The 20,452-nt window shown below is 54.5% G+C and overlaps 1 protein-coding gene across 13 annotated transcripts in view; it reads left to right on the top strand.

Annotated features, from left to right (window-relative positions):
* The window catches only part of Dnm2 (dynamin 2), a 60,738-nt gene that overhangs the window by 18,202 nt on the left and 22,084 nt on the right, over positions 1 to 20,452 (top strand). For 8 of the 13 annotated variants that reach the window (XM_090336607.1, XM_090336600.1, XM_090336561.1 and 5 more), the window contains exons 2-10: positions 4,743 to 4,816; positions 11,740 to 11,889; positions 13,000 to 13,203; positions 14,522 to 14,620; positions 14,906 to 15,066; positions 16,368 to 16,510; positions 17,539 to 17,674; positions 19,115 to 19,182; positions 19,653 to 19,791. In XM_090336607.1, the coding sequence (XP_090192733.1) occupies positions 4,743 to 4,816; positions 11,740 to 11,889; positions 13,000 to 13,203; positions 14,522 to 14,620; positions 14,906 to 15,066; positions 16,368 to 16,510; positions 17,539 to 17,674; positions 19,115 to 19,182; positions 19,653 to 19,791 (1,174 nt within the window). The remainder of the gene's footprint in view (positions 1 to 4,742; positions 4,817 to 11,739; positions 11,890 to 12,999; positions 13,204 to 14,521; positions 14,621 to 14,905; positions 15,067 to 16,367; positions 16,511 to 17,538; positions 17,675 to 19,114; positions 19,183 to 19,652; positions 19,792 to 20,452) is intronic. The other 5 variants (XM_090336617.1, XM_090336576.1, XM_090336523.1 and 2 more) reach the window with 1 other exon arrangement.

The following is a 20,452-nucleotide window of genomic DNA, read 5'->3' as shown; positions in this document are numbered from 1 at the left end:
GTGGGTCCCCAGCCTGGCAGGTGTCATGGTGGGCCGGCCTTGTCCTGAGCTCCTCCCTCCCTAGGCTCTGTCTCCTCTGCACCCCCTTCCTCCCATCCCCCATCCCAGGGCCAGAGTTTCTCTTGGGTGCCACTGTGGCTCTGATTGTCCCTTGTCTGGGCGGGGTGCCGGGGAGTCACCATTGTCCTCCTGGTGCCTGGCGCCCTGAGGGAAACAGCAAATACCAGTCATCTAAAGTCCATGTTGGGGCGCGGCTGGGAGCAGCATGGGTGAGCCCCCAGGCTCAACCCTCTGCACCCCCCAAAAGAGCCTCATGTACCCTCAGAGGGAACCCGTGGGGTTCAGTCTCTGTGCTGTGCGCCCAGCTTAGCAAGCCCACCTGAGACAGCTTGTGACATCATGGGGGGATCCGTGCGTGGCAAGTTCTCAGCTCCTGGTTAACCACTCCACGACTGTCAGCTCCTTATTTTGGGGGGGGTAATTGTTTGGGGTGAAAGACACTGAGCCTTGGTTGGGTTGGGTTGCGTTTGTTTTCTTCCATCATAGACCACATTTTCCTTTCAGTGTCTTTTGTTTTCTCCTCTTGTGGAACACAGAAGGAAGTTCTACACCAGATCTAAGGCTCATTCCTTCTTATGTGTGCAGCTGTATTTATTTACTCACCTTACCCTGCTGAGGGTGGAGTCCCCGGCCTTGACCACACCAGGCGCACACCCCAGAGAAATCACCCCAGCCCTGTAAAAGCTCTTCAGATCAGAGATCCGCGCGCGTGTGTGTGTGCGTGTGTGTGCGCGCGCGCGTGTGTGTGTGTGTGTGTGTGTGTGTGTGTACATGCACGTGCACAGCATGCTGATACTGGGGCTTGAATTGAGTTTCTCCTCAAGGCTGGCATCCTCCCACTTGAGCCACAACTTCATTCTTACTTTTTGGTGGCTTGTTGGGGATAAAAGTTTCACACACTTGCCAGCCCAGGCTGGCTTTGAACTGAGATCCTCAGATCTCAGCCTCCTGGGTAGCTGGGATTGTAACTAGGTCCTAGGTCACCATCCCCTACCTGTCCCCCTCTCCCAAAGTGCAGGGTGAGCGCTCTATCACCAATCTTTTTTTTTTGTCCATCGTGGGGCTTGAACTCTTGGTCTGGGTGCTGTCCCTGAGCTCTTCAGCTCAAGACTACCACCCTGCCCCTTGAGTCACAGCCCCACTTCGGGTTTTCTAGTGGTTAATTGGAGATGAGAGTCTCAAGGACTTCAGTGGCCAGGGTGGCTTTGAACTGTGATCCTCGGCACTCAGCCTCCAGAGCAGCTGGGATGACAGGCGTGAGCCTCCGGCACCCAGCGTCTTCGTGCTTCAGCGCATGCGTGCACTGTCACCGCACACCGTCCTGTCTTCCCCGGAAGAAAGCACTCTGCTGAGGACTGGCGCCAGAGACTCGTTGTACTGGTTCAAATTCAAGTACACCCCGTGAGTCAGCCAGAGAAACACGGCCGTAAGGTTGGCAAGAGGCATGTGTGGGATCCCCAGAGCAGCTTCCTCCTTAGTTAATTCATTAACTAATTAGTTCTTTTATGATGACCTTCATCATCATCAGTTTTTGTGGTGCCGGGGAATACATACTGGTCAAGTGTTCCTACCTCTGGGCTATATCTCTAGCCCTTTTCTTTTTGTTTCTATCTATTTTTTACATTTTGATTTCTTGGTTACTAGAAAGGTGACTCTAGAGGGGGTTACAGTGAGCATAAGTCCAATCATGGGTATATGTCTTTATTTTTGGCTTTGAACTCAGGCTGCATGCTCAGCTTGTTTGTTCACTGCTGGCACCCTGCCACATCAGCCATCTCTCCAGGCCTGCTTTTTGCTGATTATTTTGGAGTCTTATAAGACTTTTCTGCCCAGGCTGGCTTTGAACTACAATCCTCAGATCTCAGCCTCTTAAGTAGCTAGGATTATAGGTGTGAGCCACCAGCATTTGGAAAAGGGTTTTTTTGTTTGTTTGTCTTTTTTTGGTACTAGGGATTGAACTCAGGATGTTGCAGTTGCTAGGCAATCATTTTGCCACAGAGCTACCTTCCAGCCCGGGCATTGTTCCTTAATGATGCCACATTCAGGAGAAGCCATCTAACTCTGGGCTGGGGGATGGGGAGTAGCTGAACCACGCTAATGTCCATGGGAGGAGAAAGAATGAATTTCACCATCATCCGGCAAGAGGCGTTGTACCCCTCATGCTGTTCGCCTGCTGCTGTCACCATAGGCACATTCCTTCGCCTGCTCTAAAATGACGAGTCCAGGCATGGTGGCTCACGCCTGTAGTCCCCGCCATTCAGGAAGCTGACATCGGAGGATCCTGGTTCAAAACCAGCCGGGATAGCAGAGTCTGGGAGACTCGTTTTATCCAATTAGCCACCAAAAAGCCAGAAGTGGAGCTGTGGCTCAAAAGGTAGAGCATCAGGCCTTGCGTGGAAAAAGCTAGGGGAGAGTACAAAGACCACAGTTGAACCTGGGTCCTGTTTCCAGAGGCAGGAAAATGGTGTGTTCAAGACCAGCCTGGACAAAGATAAGGAGATAAGGCTCAAACTACAAAGGACTGAGGGTATGGTTCAAGTAGCAGCATGGGTTTGATCCCCAGCACCCCCAAAAACAAGTAGCTTGTGACCACAGTCTTCTTCCTGCCTCAGTCTCCACCCCATCCCCTCCAATGGAAGAGTGACCCACCGCCAGGACAGAGGCTGACAGCACAGGATGTGGGTGGGTGGCGTTGTGTGGTGGCAGGAGGGCCCCAGGCTCTGGGCCTGGGGACTATGATGTAATGACAGGAAGCGTCCCTGGTGTTTAGCACAGCTCTGCCGCCCTGGAGGTCAAGGAGACCGGAGTGTAGGAGAGGTTCTGCCCTCGAGGGTCCAGCATGCGGCCCTGACGTGTCCTTGACGTGTCCTTGACGTGTCCCTGATGCGCCTCTCCTTTCCGGCTCTCCCATCTTCCTACTCGTCCTGGTTATTCTCACTCAAGCTTGTGCCCATGTTTGTTGTGGCTGTTTGCTTCCTCGATTGCCTCCAGTTCTACCCAGTGCCCTCCCTCCTCCTGCCCCTCTCACCCCTGCCCTCACCCCTGCCGTGGTCTAACCTTCATCTGGCTGTGACTAAGTTCCATCAGATGGTCCTGCCCAATGCCCAGCCCCCCCAGGACCCCCAGCATCGCTCAGCTTCACCCCACTGGCCTCTCCACTGGAGGCTACTTCTGGAGCTTCACAGCCTAATTTTGCTGCTGGCTGGCAGTGCCTTCTACCCCCCCACCCCCCCCACACACCCCGGAGCCTCTGGATTCTATGGCCGCCATCAGATTGCAGGCCAAGCTGTCCTGTGGGGACTGGCCCTGCCCTGCACATATAAGAGGAGGTGTTCTCACAGTGTGCCAGCCCTGGGGCTCGAACTCAGAGCTTCCCAGTGTTCACTTCCCAGAGATCAGAGTCTCATGGACTTTTCTTCCAGGGCTGCCTCCGAACTAGGATCCTCAGACCCCAGCCTCTTGAGTAGCTAGGGTTACAGGCCTGAGCCACTGGTCATAGGCTAAAAAGACACTTGTTGTTTGAAATGAGTTCTGTGCTGAGCAGACAAGATGCTCCTACTCAACCTTCCAAATAGCTGGGACTACAGGCATGCCACGCCTCGCCGGGTCTGCATGAATTCTGGACAAACTATCTGATGCCCAACCTTACTTAAAATTTCTTGAGCCTAGAACCTTTCTTCCATTTCATTGTTGTTGTTGTTGTTTTTTCTTCAACCCAGAGTCTTTCCTCCCTCCTTTCTCTTCCTAATCTCCTTTCCTCCTCCCTTTTTTTGAGACACAATCTTGCTGTGAACTCTCTCTCCTTCTCTGTCTCAGCCTCCTGAGTGCTGGGATTATAGGCATGTATCTGCACCAGGATGTTGTCCTTTTCTTGATGCTGTAGGGTGTTACTTTCTTTTTTGTTTGTTTTTGCCAGCCCTGGAGCTTGAATTCAGGGCCTGAGCACTGTCCTTGGGCTTTCTCAAGGCTAGCACTTTACCACTTGAGCCACAACACCACTTCCGGCTTTTTCAGTGTATGTGATACTGAGGAATCAAACTCAGGTCTTTGTGCATGCTAGTCAAGCACTTTACCACTGGGCCAAACCCCCGGCCCTGTAGGGTAGATTTTGAGTCTCCAACATTGCTTCAACCCATGTATGTGCGGGGCAGGTTATATATAGCACCTAATATCTAGGGTATGTGTACATTTCCACAAGAAAATACCCTCCCTCCCCTCCTTCCTTCCTCCTCTTCTTCCTTTCTTTTCCTTCCACTTGCAGTTTCATTACTTTTTGCTTTACTTGGTTTATCATTTTGGACAAGAATGTCATCATTGATTGTCATGAGCTGTTTCCCTTTTATTTTTCCTTCACATTGTGCATGTGGCACTATAATAATTTGAAATAAATAAGACTTTTTTCCTTGGAAGTACTGGGTTTGAACTCAGGGTCTCACTGAACTTGCTGATCTTCTCGGTGGGCAGAGGATTGTCAAGGAGAAGGCCCAGGACTGAGCTGGCCAAGTCCTGCTTGACCTCCAGTCCAGTCCTTGTCCTGCCCCTGGGGCCAGAGGAACCCCCTGGGCCTCCAGCTGAGGCTGGGGGCCTGCGTAGGTTGGCAAGACCGAGTTCCGCTGAGCAGTCACACTTCCTGTCCCTCCAGCCGGATGCCTGAGTAACTCCTGTCCCTTTCTGCCCCGCAGGGACTTCCTTCCCCGAGGTTCAGGAATCGTCACCCGGCGGCCTCTCATTCTGCAGCTCATCTTCTCAAAAACAGGTACGGTGTGGCAACCACATCAGGAAACCATCCTGCGGCCTGGGTGTTCCTTTGAACTGGCCTGTCCCACGTATGCAGGAAACCTGAGAACAGCTCAGTGAGCAGTGTCACCCCCAGGGGCCTCAGCTGTGACCAGGCCACCAGGTGCCATAATTGCTTTTCGTCAGGCCGAACTGCTCGATTGCACAGCCTTGTGCAGTGTGCACCCTCCTGCGTGGCCGCACAACCAGGGAAAAAAAAAACCTTTCCTACACGTTCGCTAAGGCCCAAATTTCTTTCATAGCTGGTTTCACAGATGGAACCCGGCCCCGGTGTCTTCATCCTCTGGCTCCGCCCAGGGGCGGGGCTTCCACTGCAGATGACTGCGGATTGGCCCAGCAACTCCTCACTGTGAGCTCTGCCATGTGATTGGTTTCAGCTGGGCCAATGGGCAGCTTCCTCTGGTACCAGGCATCCTGCCTTGACTCCTGGCTACTAGGGAAAGCGTGCCCTAGGTGGGTGGAAAGGGAGCCATCACGGCCCAGGTCCTGGACCTGGCTCTTTTTTGGGAGGGTTTGACGGGGGGTCTCTGCTCCCCCACTGTGTTTCCTTCCTCCTGCACAGTGAGAGCCCATTCGTTACTAAGTGGCTCTGGCCTATGTTATGGCTACAGCCAGGGTTGTATATTTGTTGCCATCTTGCTGGGGAACAGGTCAGCTGGCTTCCTGCATTGAAAGATTGCTGCTGCTGTGGTGGTGGGGTACAGAGGGGCTCCCCTGTCACCCCCACCCCCCTCATGATAATCCTCCAGCAGTAGACCACTGAGCAATTGAGCAATTCCTCACGGCTGACTGGGGCGTGCTACCAGTCTGCCACCTGTCCTCCCAGGGGGAAGATGAGAGAGACTGGGGGTGAAAGCAGGAGAAAGAAACTCCCTGCCCCCATGAGGAAGTGACCTCGGAGCTGAGGGTGCCTCCTTCCTGCCAAAGCCACTGTGTGTGGCCAGCAAGGCTTAGTGGGGGCCTGAAGCTCCCCCTTGGGGGTGGTGAGAAGCACATGCCTGGGAAACCCAGGCTAGGAAAATGATTCTTAGGGACCAGGGGGTACTGGTACTGCCAGGCCACGCCTGAGGGGCAGCAGGGGCCAGGGGCACCTGCACAGGACCAAGCACGTCGATGGAGATGGGGACACAGTCATTTTGTCTCTACTGGGGAGAAAGGAGGTGCAAGTCCCAAGAGTCTCGCGCAGGGGGAATGTACCAATGCCTCCCCCCCCCCACACACACCCCTCAGTACCAGTGCTCCACCACCAGGTGCCCACCGGCCTGGTCTGTGGGGGTGGCAGGGGTGGAGTCTTTGGTCCTGGCATGGAAGCCGCTTCTGCAGAGCTGGGCTAGGGGTGGCAGAAGGCTGTGGGGGGCCAGGGGCAGCACAAGCCTGGCTCAGCCCTCTTGAGGGGCAGGGGAGGTCCAGGCACCACAAGACAGTGCAAGAGACAGCCCCACATAACACATGCCAGGCTGGGGGCCCAGCCACCTCCTGGAGGTTGAAAGTTGCTCATCCTGGCTTTTCTCACTTACTGGCCAGGGTCTCAGGAAGTTTTCCTTACTGTGCCTCAGTTTCCTTATCTGGAAGTGGGGGGTGACATGCTCTTCTGTCTCAGCCACATCTCTGGCTTACCACGTAACTGTCACCTGGCACCCTTCTTCCATGGCCCCCAGTACCTCTCTCGTAGGGGCTCGGCTTGGAACCATGGCCCCAGCTGGAGCACTTTAAAAATTTCCCAGGGTGCCGTGAGTTTGGTCTAGTGGTAGAGGGCTTGCCTAGCATGCAGGAAGACCTGGGCTCTATCCCTTAGTACCACATACATAGGAAAAGCCACAGGTGGTACTGTGGCTCAAGTGGTAGAGCTCTAGCCTTGAGAAAGCCCAAGGCTGTGGTGGCCCACGCCTGTAATCCTAACTACTCAGGAGGCTCAGAGCTGAGGACCATGTTTGAAGCCAGCCTAAGCAGGAGTCTGTGAAACCGCAGCCACCAGGAGGTTTGGAGCGAGTGACCCGTGGTGAGCCCTGCTCTCCTCAGGTCACCCTTGGACCCTCATAAACCATGGGTTCTGGAGCTTTTCCCTTGTGAAATGTGGATGACAAGGCCACCCTTGACCTTGACCTTGACCTTGGGATGTGATTGCCTGGGGCTGTCCTCCATCTCCTGCTTGGTGACGGTGGCTGCTCTGTTCCCGGTCCCCTTCTGTAGCAGCATTGTCCTGCCCGACCCGGTGCCCGGCCTGACCCTCACCTTGCTGTGTATCCTTCCCTCACCCAGAGGGAAGAGGGCAGGGGTCACCCCTGCCCCGTGGTTCCCGCCCACCCTGTCAGCTCCCTGGGAGACTAAGACAGGAGGAGCACTTGAGCCTGCAAGCATGGAGATTGGCCTGAGTAACATGACAAGACTTTGTTTTGTTTTTTTTTTAAAAAAGCTGGGTAGGGTGGCGCTCACCTAAAATCCCAGCACTCAGGGAGGCAACAAGTTCAAGACTCGCCTGGGCTACCCAGGAACACCCTGCCTCAAAAATAAAAGCAATAGTTGGGGTGGTCAACGCCTAGCATGCCTGCTAGGATGACAGGTTTTGGGGGGCAGAGCTTGTCTCTTTCTGCCATGGGGACTCAGTATGCTGTTTTGGGCCTTTGCTGGCCTCTGGTAGAGCCATACCATGTGGGCCTTCCTTCCCCGGTATTTTCCTATCACCCATCCCCTCTTCCTTGAGTCCTGCTGGGGTAGCTGGCTCACCTTGCCTGGGAGGGTTGGGGGGGTGAGGCTGGGCTGCCCCAGGCTGTGGCTTACCCTGCAGGAATGCCCCAGGCCCATGACCTGCTGCACCTACAGAGGGGCCTGTAGGCGGGCTCTATTGACTGGGCCGCCAGACCTCAAGAAGGTGACCTCAGGAGGTCACCCGTCATCTCTGATCCCAGCTATGAGAGGGTCAAGCCGAGGATCACAGTTCAAAGGAAATGATTGTTACTGCTATTTGTACTCCGGGCCTGGGCGTTGTCCCTGAGCTCTTTAGCTCGAGCCCAGGGCTCTACCCCTTGAGCCACAGCACCACCGGTTTTCTGGTGGTTAATTAGAGATAATAGTCTCTCGTTCTTTATTGCCCAGGCTGGCTTTGAACAGCGATCCTCAGATCTCAGCTTCCTGAGTCGCTAGGATAACAGATGTGAAGGGCCTGGCTCCTTTTGTTAAGTACTGGGAATGGAACCTTGGGCCTCTTTCACGCCAGGCAAGAATATCCTACACTGAGTCTTTTTACTTGCACCCATCTTCCTTCCTTTCTTTTCTCTCTCTCTTTCTTTCTCTCTTTGTTTCCTCAGGGCCTGAGCAATGTCCTTGGTCTTTTTCAAGGTTAGCGCTCTACCAGGTGAGCCTCAGCATCACTTCTTTTTTTTTTTCCTATGTATATGGTACTAAAGAATCGAACCTGGGTCTTCCTGCATGCTAGGCAAACACTCTACTGCTAGGCCAAACACCCTCTTTTCTTTATTTAAATCTTTTCCCCCTTCTTTCTGTTTCGTAGGGCTTGAACTCAGGGCCTGTGGCTGTCCCTGAGCTTTCGCTCAAGGCGGATGTAATGCGCTATCACTTGCACCACAGTGTCACTTTTGGTTCACCGATGGTTAATTGGAGATAAGAGTCTCAAGGACTTTCCTGCTGGGCTGGCTTTGAGCCACAATCCTCAGATCTTTGCCTCCTGAGTAGCGGGATGACAGGTGTGAGCCACCAGAGCCCAGCCTTTAAGTTTTTTTTTCTTTTTTCCTTTTTTTCCAGTCCCGGGACTTGAACACAGGGCCTGAGCACTGTCCTTGGACTTTCTCAAGGCTAGAGCTCTACCACTTGAGCCTCAGCACCACTTCTGGCTTTTTCCTATATATGTGGTACCGAGGAATCGAACCCGGGTCTTCATGCATGCTAGGCAAGCACTCTACCACTAGGCCAAACTCCTGGCCCCATAAAGAGTACATTTCTTTGGGGACATTGTCACCCGCTTTTTCTTTTGAGGCTGCTGGGGTGGTTTTGAACTTGGGATCCTCCTACCTCTGTCTCCTGAGTAGCTGGGATTATAGGCATGTACTCCCATGCCCAGCCTTCTACTTTCTCTTTGAGAAGGGGGATGCTTAACGAAATAATCCCAGCACCGGAGCTGGGAAGGGGGTGTTCGTACCGGCACCCACAGGGGCTGGCGAGTGTGCTGTGTGACTTTTTGTGAGAGTAGCTTGCCCTCCCTATGGTCTGTCTTGTTCACACAGCCTTCTGCCACCACCCCCTCCTTGCCATATTATGCTGGGGTTCTGTGCCTTCTCAGTGTTCCAGCGTGAGTCTTAATCCCCCGAGGCATTACGCAATCCCTGTTGACATACCCATTTCACAGCTCCAAAGGCTGAGGCCTGGCTCCCCCTCCTCCCCAACTGCAGATAAACTCATAGTGTCCTGGGGCCAGGAGTTTGGCCTAGTGGTTAAAGTGCTTGCCTAGCATGCATGAAGACCCGGGTTCGATTCCTCGGTACCACATACATAGAAAAAAGCCGGAAGTGGTGCTGAGGCTCAAGTGGTAGAGTTCTAGCCTTGAGAAAAGTCCAAGGACAGTGCTCAGGCCCTGAGCTCAAGCCCAGGACTGGCAAAAAAAAAAAAAAAAAAAAAAAAACCTCATAGTGTCCCTTGACCTCTGTACCCTCAGGGGCTGCAGCCCATGGGTTTAGTCCCATGAGCTCGATGAAGGGCGATATCACTCCACTGGGGAAGGAGGCCAAGATGCAGTCAGGGAAGGCTGCCTGGAAGAGGCGGTAGCTAGGCTGGCACCCCACATCCCTAAGGGAGTGTGGCCTTGCTACATGGCCATCCCCACACTTGGAGCAGAGGAGAAATGAAGCTCTGAGAGGGAGCAGGGGAATCTATTCCATTTTTAGTGGAAGAACAGCCGTGAGTTTCCTCCTGCCCCTGTGGACAGGCAGGGCCTGTCCTTGGGAGCCGTGTCAGCTGATAGTGAGGTGTAGGGCTCGGGAGGGGGAGCCTGCACCCCATGGAGCGGGTATCCATGCTGTGCAGAGGTACAGGTCAAGTCCTTTTGCTTCCCTGGGCCTCAGTTTCTTCATCCTGGAGATGGGCTTTAGAGATCCACTTCTGAGGACCAGGAGAGAGGGCACTGGGGCTGGCTCAGGGCCTGGCACAGGGCCTAGAAGCTCCTTCCTTCCAGTTCTGATGGCACTTCCTCCCCTGCCTGGCGTCTACTTCCGGTTCCTCTGACCCTGGGCCCCTGTCCCTGGCCTCCGAGGCAGCTGTCCGTGGCTGGGCCATTTCTGTGGCCATGTCTCCTCCTGGTGGATGCCTGTACTGTCAACCGGGTTTCAGTGACCCTGTTCTCTGGCGTGTGACTTGGCCTCCCCCGTCCTTTTTTCAAATGATCACAACAGGCGCTGTGGTCTCTGAGCCTTGGGGGCCCCCCGCTGCCCCAGCATCTGGCTAGACAGAACCAGCCACAGAAGCCTAGGAATGCGCATGCTCCAGTTTTGTGTCCCAGCTCTGTGTTTGAGGTCTTATGTTCACTGCCAGACACCCCCACGTCAGCATATGCACTCAGCGGCCTGCCAGAGCTTCTGATGGGCTGGCGTCCAAAGAGGGGTTCCCCTGAGTTTGCAGAAGGAAGATGGAGGGGCCTGCACATGGGCTTTGGCCAAGCCAGCAGGGACACAGTGCCTTGATGGCTTCTTCCCTCCCTTCCTTCCTTCCTTCCTTCCTTCCTTCCTTCCTTCCTTCCTTCCTTCCTTCCTTCCTTCCTTCCTGTCATGGGCTTGAAATCAGGGCCTGGGCATTGTCCCTAAGCTCTTTTGCTCAAGGCTAGTTTTCCAGGACTTTGAGTTGGAGATAAGATTCCCACCAGGATTTCTTTTTTTTTCTGCCTTGCGAACTTTCAGGGACTTTTCCTGCCTTGGCTGGCTTCGAGCTGAGGTCTGAGGATCGCAGTCCTCAGAGTAGCTAGGATTGCAGGCTTGAACCACCGTCCCCCAGCCCATCTCCTGTTTTTTTAACTTCCTGCTATGGAGATGATATGCAAAGTGGCTTCAGTTACATGAGTCGGGTAGAGTACATTTCTTTTGGGACACATGGCCTTGATGGCGTCTGAAAGGACCAGGGGTCACCCCACTGGGACTGTGGGTTCTCTTTCCTTTTGAACATGACCTAGGGCATAGGACTGGATGCTCTGTCAGACTCTAAACACTGACGAGCAGGACTCGTGCCCAGGGCAGCTACCCACACCTGCCAGCCCATCCCCAGCTCTGCAGAAAGACAGACAAAATGAAAAGAATGCACATGGCTTCCATCCGCCTTGGTTGTCCTGCTAACACGTGGGAGCCAGGCATGGCGGCACACGCCTGCCACCCTGCACCTGACAGGCTGAGGCAGGAGGATGGTGAGCTCTGTTCCAGCCCGGGCTGCGTCTCAGAACAACCCGGCAAGGCCTGGAGTCTACTCCACAGGGACTGCGGCTTTGCCCACACAGGCTAAGCATCCAGGCCCTGGTGCCAGGCTCTGAGCACGCCCCACCATTTGGGCCTCTCCCCTACCCTTGGCCCTTTTACTGGACTGAATTGTCAGGCGGGGTCTCGTGCTTTTGTCCTGTCTGCCTCCTCAGACTTCGGTCCTCCTGTCTGTCTGTCTGTCTGTCTGTCTATCCGTGGCTTCCTGGGGGGCTGCTCTGACCCATCACAGCTTGCTGCTCAGGAGACATGGGCTCCCATGACCTCACTCCTCGTGACTTCTGCCTTCTGAGTAGCTGGGATTACAGGCGTGTGCTACCTTACCCAGCCTTTCTTCTGTGTCTCCGGTGCCCCACCCTCCCCACGCTTGAGCCGAGGGTTCCTGTTTTCCACCTGAGCACCTTTCTTTTCTTTTCAGAATATGCCGAGTTTTTGCACTGCAAATCCAAAAAGTTTACAGACTTTGATGAAGTTCGGCAGGAGATCGAAGCAGAGACGGACAGGGTCACGGGGACCAACAAAGGCATTTCCCCGGTGCCCATCAACCTGCGAGTGTACTCGCCACATGGTAAGGCCACACACGGGTGGGGACCCGCCAGGTGCGGGAGAGTCTCTGCTAGGATCTGTCCACTCACAGAGAATAGGCATCCACCAGCTTTTCTTCCCGTATCCACAGCTCTAAGGAGATCTCAGGCCAGGCAGGCCGTGGGCAGGGGTGGAAAATTGGCAGGACCCCATCGCAGTGAACTGGGCAAAATGGGATGGGCCAACAGTCCCAGCTTCTTGGGGGGATTGAGATCAAGGCTAGCCCTGGACAAATACCATGACCCTGAGTCTGAGAGTTAATTAGAAGCAAAAGATGGGCAAGGTTTAAGTGGTAGAGTACCTGCCTGGCAAAGGCAGACTCTTGCAATGCCAAGGGGTTGGTAGAATGCTTGCCTATCATGCACAAAGACCCGGGTTTGATTCCTTGATACCACATACGTAGAAAAAAAAAAAAAAAGCCAGAAGTGGTCTTGTGGCTCAAGTGGTAGAGGTGTAGCCTTGAGAAAGCCCAAGGACAGTGCCCAGGCCCTGAGTTCAAGGCCCAGGATTGGCAAAAAAAAAAAAAAAAAAAGGAGGGGGAGGAAGAGGAGGAATGCCAAGATGGCTGACACCTGTAATCCTAGCTACTCAGGAGGTTGGGATCTGAGGATTAAGGTTTGAAGCCAACATAGACAGAAAGCTTTTAGTGAAACTTTTTTGTTGGTTGTGGGGCTTGAACTCAGGACCTGGGTGCTGTCCCTGAGCTCTTTTACTCAAGGCTAGTGCTCTCCCACTTTGAGCCACAGTTCTACTTCCAGGTTTTTGGTGGTTAATTGGAGATAAGAGTTTCATCGACGTTTCCTGGCTGGCTTTGAATTAAAATCAGATCTCAGCCTCCTGAGTAGCCTGGAACTATAAACATGAGCCAGCACCCAGATCTTCAATAAACTACTCAGCAAAAGCCAGAGGTGGTGTTGTGGCTCAGGTGTAGCGTTGCTATCCATGAGCAAAAGAAGCTCGGGGACGGTACCTAGGCCCTGAGTTCAATCCCAGGACTGACACACACCAAAATAACTGCACTGCCCCCTCTGGGAACGTCAGCTGGCCTCTTGCCTGAGTCTCTGACCCCCTCCCCTTCTGATTTCCCACCCAGTGTTGAACTTGACCCTCATCGACCTCCCGGGCATCACCAAGGTGCCGGTGGGGGACCAGCCCCCCGACATCGAGTACCAGATCAAGGAAATGATTCTGCAGTTCATCAGCCGGGAGAGTAGCCTGATTCTCGCCGTCACGCCAGCCAACATGGATCTGGCCAACTCGGACGCCCTGAAGCTGGCTAAGGAGGTGGACCCCCAGGGTGAGCGCGCAGCCCCACGCCACCCTCCCCTTCCAGCTCCTGCACCCCTGAGCTACACATTGCTGTAGGGAGAGGGCAGCGCCTGTGGGCGTCCCCCCACTGCTTCCTCAGACACCATTTGCGGGGCGAGGGAAGGAGGGGAAGGGCAGTGCTCAGCTGTGTTAGCGTTGTGCTGCTGTAACCGCAGCGAGAGTCCACTCTTAAGTCCCCTTGTGTGAACCCTCCACTGGCCTCTAGCCCTCCCAGCAGGCCCCACTGCTTAAAGGGCCACAGCACCATCCCGTAGCGCTATCCTGAGAACCATGCCTTTAGTGAGTGAGCATTTTAAAGACATTTAAGTTATAAGTGACAATACCAGGCACTCCCAGGCCTAGCTGAGAATCCAGACCCCTTTTCTAGCATCTACTTGAACTTTTCTCCTAGCTTGGTCTCCTTCTGTCAGAATGAAAGAACCTGTACTCCCTTATGGGGGCTGGGCTGGTAAGGGAGAGTGGTGACTTGACCAGAGCAGGCCGGGGCAGTGACGTTAGGGGAACTGCGGTGCCCCCTGGCCAGGGTCATGTGGCATCAGACTCCTCAAATGACCATTGATCCAGCACATGTTAATTAACGTAGAAGCCAGATCCAGCTTTGGCCCTGGGCATGCAGCAGGGTACAAAATCGACATGCCAGGGAGAACATTGATTCCTTGGGGATGGGTACTCGGGGGCCCCTGGGGAAGTCAGGGTGCAGCCAAAGGAGACAAGTTAAAAAAGAGGCAAGGCCGGGAGTGTGGCCTAGTGGTAGAGTGCTTGCCTAGCATGTGTGAAGCCCTGGGCTCGAGTCCTCGGTATCACACACACAGGAAAAGCCGGAATGGCGCTGCAGCTCAAGTAGTAGAGTGCTAGCCTTAGGCAAAAGAAGCTCAGGGGCCAGTGTTCGAGCCCTGGGGCTGGCCAAAAAGTATTTTTAAAAAAGGCAAGGAAGCAAGAGCGAGGGGCATGCAGTGGTAGAGCTCCTGCCTAGCAAGCCCTGAGTCCCAAGCCTTGTACTTGCCGTGAATTGTGCAAGCCAGAGACACTGAGTTCGAGGGCAGCTCTGACAGCTTCCTCCTTAGGAGAAGAAGGACTCGTGGCTCCCAATCCCACAATAGAATGTCACCATCAGGGAAGAGTCTGCCAGCACACACCAAATGACCCAAGTGACCACGCCATGTCCCCAGGCCATGGAGTGGTGACAGTAGTGATTGGGGCCCAGGTGGCAGGGAGTCAACAGCCTATGCTCCTTCCTCAGGGCGCCCTCTGACCTCATGGCGCCCTCTGACCTCTGCTCCTTTCAGGCCTTCGGACTATTGGCGTCATCACCAAGCTGGACCTCATGGACGAGGGAACCGATGCCAGGGACGTCCTAGAGAACAAGCTGCTCCCCTTAAGACGAGGTGTGTGGTAGAGATGGCAGTGCTGCGAGGGGGAGCGGGAGGGTGGAGGGTGGAGGGTGGAGGGTGGGCATGTGCGCATGCGTGTGCATATGTGCGCATGCGTGTGCATGCATGTGCATATGTGACGATTTTGATCGTCAAATCTCAGCCTCGTGAGTGGGGGGATGACAGCCATGAGCCAGCATCGCCCAGCGCATCCCGCGTTTCCTAGCACTGGGCTCTGGCATGGATCCAGGCCCCCAGCGGGCCTCCCGGCACAGCCCCTGTCCTCACTCTGTCCCCCAGGCTACATTGGCGTGGTGAACCGCAGCCAGAAAGACATCGAGGGCAAGAAGGACATCCGCGCGGCCCTGGCGGCCGAGAGGAAGTTCTTCCTGTCCCACCCCGCCTACCGGCACATGGCCGACCGCATGGGCACCCCGCACCTGCAGAAGACCCTGAATCAGGTAAGCCCGGGCTTGGCATGGGCATGCGCAGTCGTGCAGGCTGCTCAGCGCAATTTCTTCAGCCTAGTCCTCTTAGAATGCCACCCTTTGAGTCGGTGGCATAGTGTTTACCCAGTGGCTACCGTTTCCCATGAGGCTATCATTGCCCCTGCTATCTCCACTGGCACTGTAATTATTCACTCACATGCCTGGAAAGTTTGTCAACAGTTCCTGCGGTCTCCAATGACCTGAGTGAAGGTCACCCAGCCTGACCCAGTGGTAGGAGCACTAATTAGCGAAAGGGAGAGCACAGGAGGCCCAGCCTAGCCTCTGAAGCAGACTCCTGACCTGCTATTCCAAGCCTCCTTCCTCTTGTCCGTCCGTGGAGACTGATAACCGTCCCCGCTTCCTAGAGCCCACGTCCTCAGCCATCATTCCACCATGTGAAAGACCACTCAAGCCAGCCACACGGGCATTTGCTCGCTTTCGCACTGCTCTGTATGTAGGGAGGCACCAGCGTGCTCGGTGTCTGGTCCTCAGTACCGCAAAAATAAATGGGCATGATAGAATGCTTACCTAGCATGCACGAAGACCTGGGTTCGATTCCTCAGTACCACATACACAGAAAAAGTTGGAAGTGGTGCTGTGGCTCAAGTGGTAGAGCTCTAGCCTTGAGAAAGTCCAAGGACAGTGCTCAGGCCCTGAGTTCAAGCCCCAGGACTGACAAATAAAAACTTGAACAACTAAGTAAATGGGCAGATAAAGAGGTTCACACCTAAGCCAGGCAATAGTAGCTCAGGCACGTAATCCTAGCTACTCAGGAGGCTGAGATTTGAACTGTAACGCTCAGTTACAGTTCAAATCCAGCCCAGGCAGTAAAGTCCGTAAGACTTTTCTCTAAGAAACTAAGAAAAAGCCAGAAGTGGTGTGGTGGCTCAGGTGGTAGAGCACTGGCCGTGAGCACAGAGTCTTAGGGGACAGTTCCATTCTCCCCTCCAGTTTCCCCGGGCTCCCATGTTCATCTTCCTTCTGTCAGGGTCCTGAAGTGAATCCAGCCCCTCTGAAGCCCCTCTCCCCCCTGATCCACAGATGGTGGCCGGGCGCCTATGAGTAGGTGTCCCCAAGATGTGTCACCCTGACCCGTATCCTCCCCCCACCCCTGCCTGCACAGCCCCGTGGCCCTGTTTCATCCTGTCCAGGGCGGGCTCTTTCTGCTTCCGCCCTAGGCTGTGGGGTGTGCTGGCGTTGGGGTGGCACTGGAAGGAGGCCGGCCCCACGGGGGCCCCCAGTGCCCTCGCTAATGCCCGTCCTGTGCCCTGCAGCAACTGACCAACCACATCCGAGAATCACTGCCGTCCCTGCGCAGCAAGCTGCAGAGCCAGCTGCTGTCCCTGGAGAAGGAGGTGGAAGAGTACAAGAACTTCCGGCCCGACGACCCCACGCGCAAAACCAAAGCCCTGCTGCAGTACGTGTGCCCTGCCCACCCCAGAGTGGCACAGGGGATGGACGTCCATCCGTTCCCTGGGTTTAGGGGCAGGAGAGAAGCAAACACAAGCCAAGCCTGCTCTCTTACCCCTGCCATCTCAGCCACTCTGAAGTCTGAGGCAGCAGGGGTACTCGAACCCAGGAATTTAAAGCCAGCTGGGCAGCATAGAAAGAATAAAAAGGGAGACACCAGTGCTATAGTGCTGGCTCCTGTGAAGGCTGAGATCTGAGGCTTCCCCAGGCAGATAAATCCCATTCTTATCTCCAGTGAGCCACCAAAAAGCCAAAGTAGAGGGATGGTTCAAATACAGCACCCAGGTTCTGAGTTCAAACCCCAGTGTATACACACACACACACACACACACACACACACACACGAATAATATTGTGACATTAGGCTTTGCGTGTGAAATGTCATTAGCAGCTCTGTTGCTTTGTTTTCTTGAAGATTGAGGTAAGGCTGCATTTTGGGACTACTGTCTTTGACCTGGTAAAATCTAGAAGCATCTTGTCATGTGATGGGCTTATGTGATGGGCTATGAGGTAGGCATAGTTCCCATCTACCCATTTTCCACACAGGAAAACTGAGGCCAAGAAGAACAGCACTGCCCATCCGAGGCCTCACAACCCATCACGATTATAGAGAACCCTCTTAAATGGGCCAGGGGAGGTGGCAGTGATCTGGGGGTCCTCTAGGGAGCCGGCCTTTACAGTCCACCATCTGCCAAAGTAGTTTGAACCTCAGGACAGAGATAGCAGAGCTGTGACCCCTGAAGGTCACCTGCAAAGCCTTTTTTGTGGCTTAAGGCTTCCTTACGTTCTACCACTTGAGCCACAGCTCCACTTCTAGCTTAATTTGGTGGTGGTTTGTTGGAGATATGAGACTCACTAACATTCCTGCCCAGACTTGGCTTCGAACCACAATCCTCAGATCTCAGCCTCCTGAGTAGCTAGGACTACAGACATGAGCTCCACTGTCCAGCTTGACAATGGCTTTGTCTCCACTAGGATGGTCCAACAATTTGGCGTGGACTTTGAGAAGCGGATCGAGGGTTCCGGAGACCAGGTGGACACGCTGGAGTTGTCCGGAGGCGCCCGGATCAATCGCATCTTCCACGAGCGCTTTCCTTTCGAGCTGGTGAAGGTGAGTATGGGTCCTGGGGCCGACTGCCTCCTCCGTGCTGGCCTAGCCTGGCATGGTTGGGTTGCAGCATGGCTGGGACGAAGGGTCCCCACCGGCTTTCTTCACAGAGAGGCGAGCGGAGTCAGAAATTAGCCAAGTGTGGTGGCTTGTGGCTGTATTCCTAGCTCAGGAGGCTGAGATCTGAGGATCACAACTTGAAGTCAACCTGCGCAGAAAAATCCGGGAGATCCCAATTAACCACCCAAAAGCTGAAAGTAGAGGCATGGATCAAGAATGCCAGGCTTAGTGGAAAAAGCTAAACAAGAGCATGAAGCCCGGGCTGGGAGTTCAGCCTAGTGGTAGAGTGCTTGCCTAGCATACATGAAGGGTGGGGTTCGAGTCCCTCTGTACCACATACACAGAAAATGCCAGCAGTGTTGCCGTGGCTCAAGTGGCAGAGCTCTAACCTTAAGAAAGCCCAAGGACAGTGCTAGCCTTGAGCTGAAGAGCTCAGGCCCAGAGTTCAAGCTCCACAACTACAACAATAAAAACGTGCAAAGGTGCTCAGTGATAGAGCGTTTACTGAACATGCGCCAGGCCTTGGCTTCTCTCTCCAGTCCCACAAAAAAAAGAAAAAGAAAGAAACCACTCTGAGTGATTAGTGATGGGCGGGGCTCACAGGATACAATGACACCGTTTCTTTTTGATTACCAAGAGTGGGCTACACACTTCTGATCCCCAAATTATGGGTGACATCCCACAATTAAGGGTGAGAGTCCATGCAGTGTTTCTGTCAGGCTCAACCTGGTGCACAGAAATTTTTATTTTTTTAATTTTTTTTGCCATTTCTGGACCTTGAAGTCTGGGCCTGGGCACTGTCCCTAAGCTCCTTTTTTTTTGGGGGGGGGGTGGGGGAGGTCATGGGGCTTGAACACTGGGCCTGGGCACTGTTCCTGAGCTCTTCAGCTCAAGGCTACTGCCCTACCCCTCGAGCCACAGCCCCACTTCCCATTTTCTAGTGGTTAATTGGAGATAACCACATTCCTTCACATTCCTTAGAGCCCCGGGCTGGCTTTGAACCTGATCCTCAGATCTCAGCCTGCTGAGTGGCTAGGATTACAGGGGTGAGCCACCTCGCCTGATCCTAAGTTCCTTTCGCTCAAGGCTAGTGCTCTAGCACTTTGGGCCACAGCACCACTTCCAGTTTTTGAGTGGTTAACTGGAGATAAGAATCTCATGGACTTTAATGCCAATGCTGGCTTTGAACCACGATCCTCAGATCCCAGCCTCCTGAGTGACGTGAGTCACCAGCACCCAGCTCCAGAAATCATTGTGAAACAGTGCCTGGGAGATGTTAGGAGGCTTTGAATTCCAGTGAGAAGCAGGGATCCCCTTTCTGCCTGGCGAATCTGCCTGGTGGGACCCTGCAGAGAACTCCACGTGTCCCTTGTGTCTTTTCAGATGGAGTTTGACGAAAAAGATTTGAGACGGGAGATCAGCTATGCCATTAAGAACATTCATGGCGTCAGGCAAGTTCCATGGCAATGCCCTGCCCCCCCGCAGCCCTCCCCCCTCAAGCCAGTTGGGCTCCCCCAAATCTTATGCCTGCCCCACTCCCAGTCGGGAGGCCTTCAGTAGGCTCTGGGGGTGATTTTCTTAGCTTTCACTGTTTGTGTGGGTCCGGGGGTGTTGATGCTGGGTGGGTTTCAGTCCTTTGCGAGGCGAGGGGGTCCCAGACCTTGAGGTTTGCCTTTTGTCCACTCTGATAAATAACCCTGGAAAGTCGGCCATGGATTTGCCTGAGGCCGGTGGGGACAGAGTGAAGTCCTCTCGGATCCACTTCTTGTCCTGGCTTCATTATCTGGATCCTGAGTCACCCCTAGACCCCCGTCCCCAGCCTGAGGGTTGGCGGGGTCCAGCCCGGGGGGCCCCTCTGGCTGACCTTGCTTTGTCTCTCTCTGATTTACCTCCCTGCCTGCTGGGTTGGGGCGTTTTCTAGGACGGGGCTCTTCACCCCGGACTTGGCGTTCGAGGCCATTGTGAAAAAGCAAGTGGTGAAGCTCAAAGAGCCCTGTCTCAAATGCGTCGACCTGGTTATTCAGGAGCTAATCAATACCGTTAGGCAGTGTACCAGTAAGGTATCGCACCTGGACAGCACCCACGGCGGCTTGGTACCACGTCCCAGGGCCTCGGTGCCAAGACTCGGGAGTCTCCAGGGCACCCTGGCTCCCAGAGCTGTCCCGACAGGTGGACAGTGGATAGGCCTCCTGGGACCTGATACCAAGCCTGGCATGTGTTCTGGTGGAACTGGGCTGGCTGTAGCTTTTGCTGCTTTCTGGGAAGCATAGAGGGTCCCCCCGCCACCACCCCAACCTTTCTGGCTATCACCGCCTTTCTTGACAAAGTGCCCAGCAGCTTCTGGCTTCTTTAGAACCGGCCCCCTTTCTGTCGCCACAGCATTGGCACAGTTTGGATGCCAGCAACATAATGAATGCTCGGTGACCACCCCTTGGCAAAACCACCTGGGCTCCCAGATTAGCCTGGCCAGCTCCACCCCCCTCCACCTCCGCTTCCGGGCTGCCCACCCTGGCTAGCCTGGCGCCTTGTCACCCAAGCGGGCACCACATGCCCTGTGGGGCCTGCCCGGGAGGCCGGACCTGGCTCTAGGATGGCACTGCTCTGTCCAGCAGCCAAAGTGCTTCATGGTGGGCAGTCTGCTTGTATGATCTCTGTGTCCCCAGCGCTCGGGGCTGGCAGGGCATTTGTGCTTGCGCCTTCTGTGTGAAGTCTGGAAATAGC

The sequence above is a fragment of the Megascapheus bottae genome, chromosome 1 (genome assembly GCF_031878675.1).
Source record: "Megascapheus bottae isolate mThoBot1 chromosome 1, mThoBot2.hap1, whole genome shotgun sequence".
Classification (NCBI taxonomy): Eukaryota; Metazoa; Chordata; class Mammalia; order Rodentia; family Geomyidae; genus Megascapheus; species Megascapheus bottae.
The sequence above is the reverse complement of the archived record's forward strand: the minus strand, read 5'-3'. Positions and strand labels throughout refer to the sequence as shown.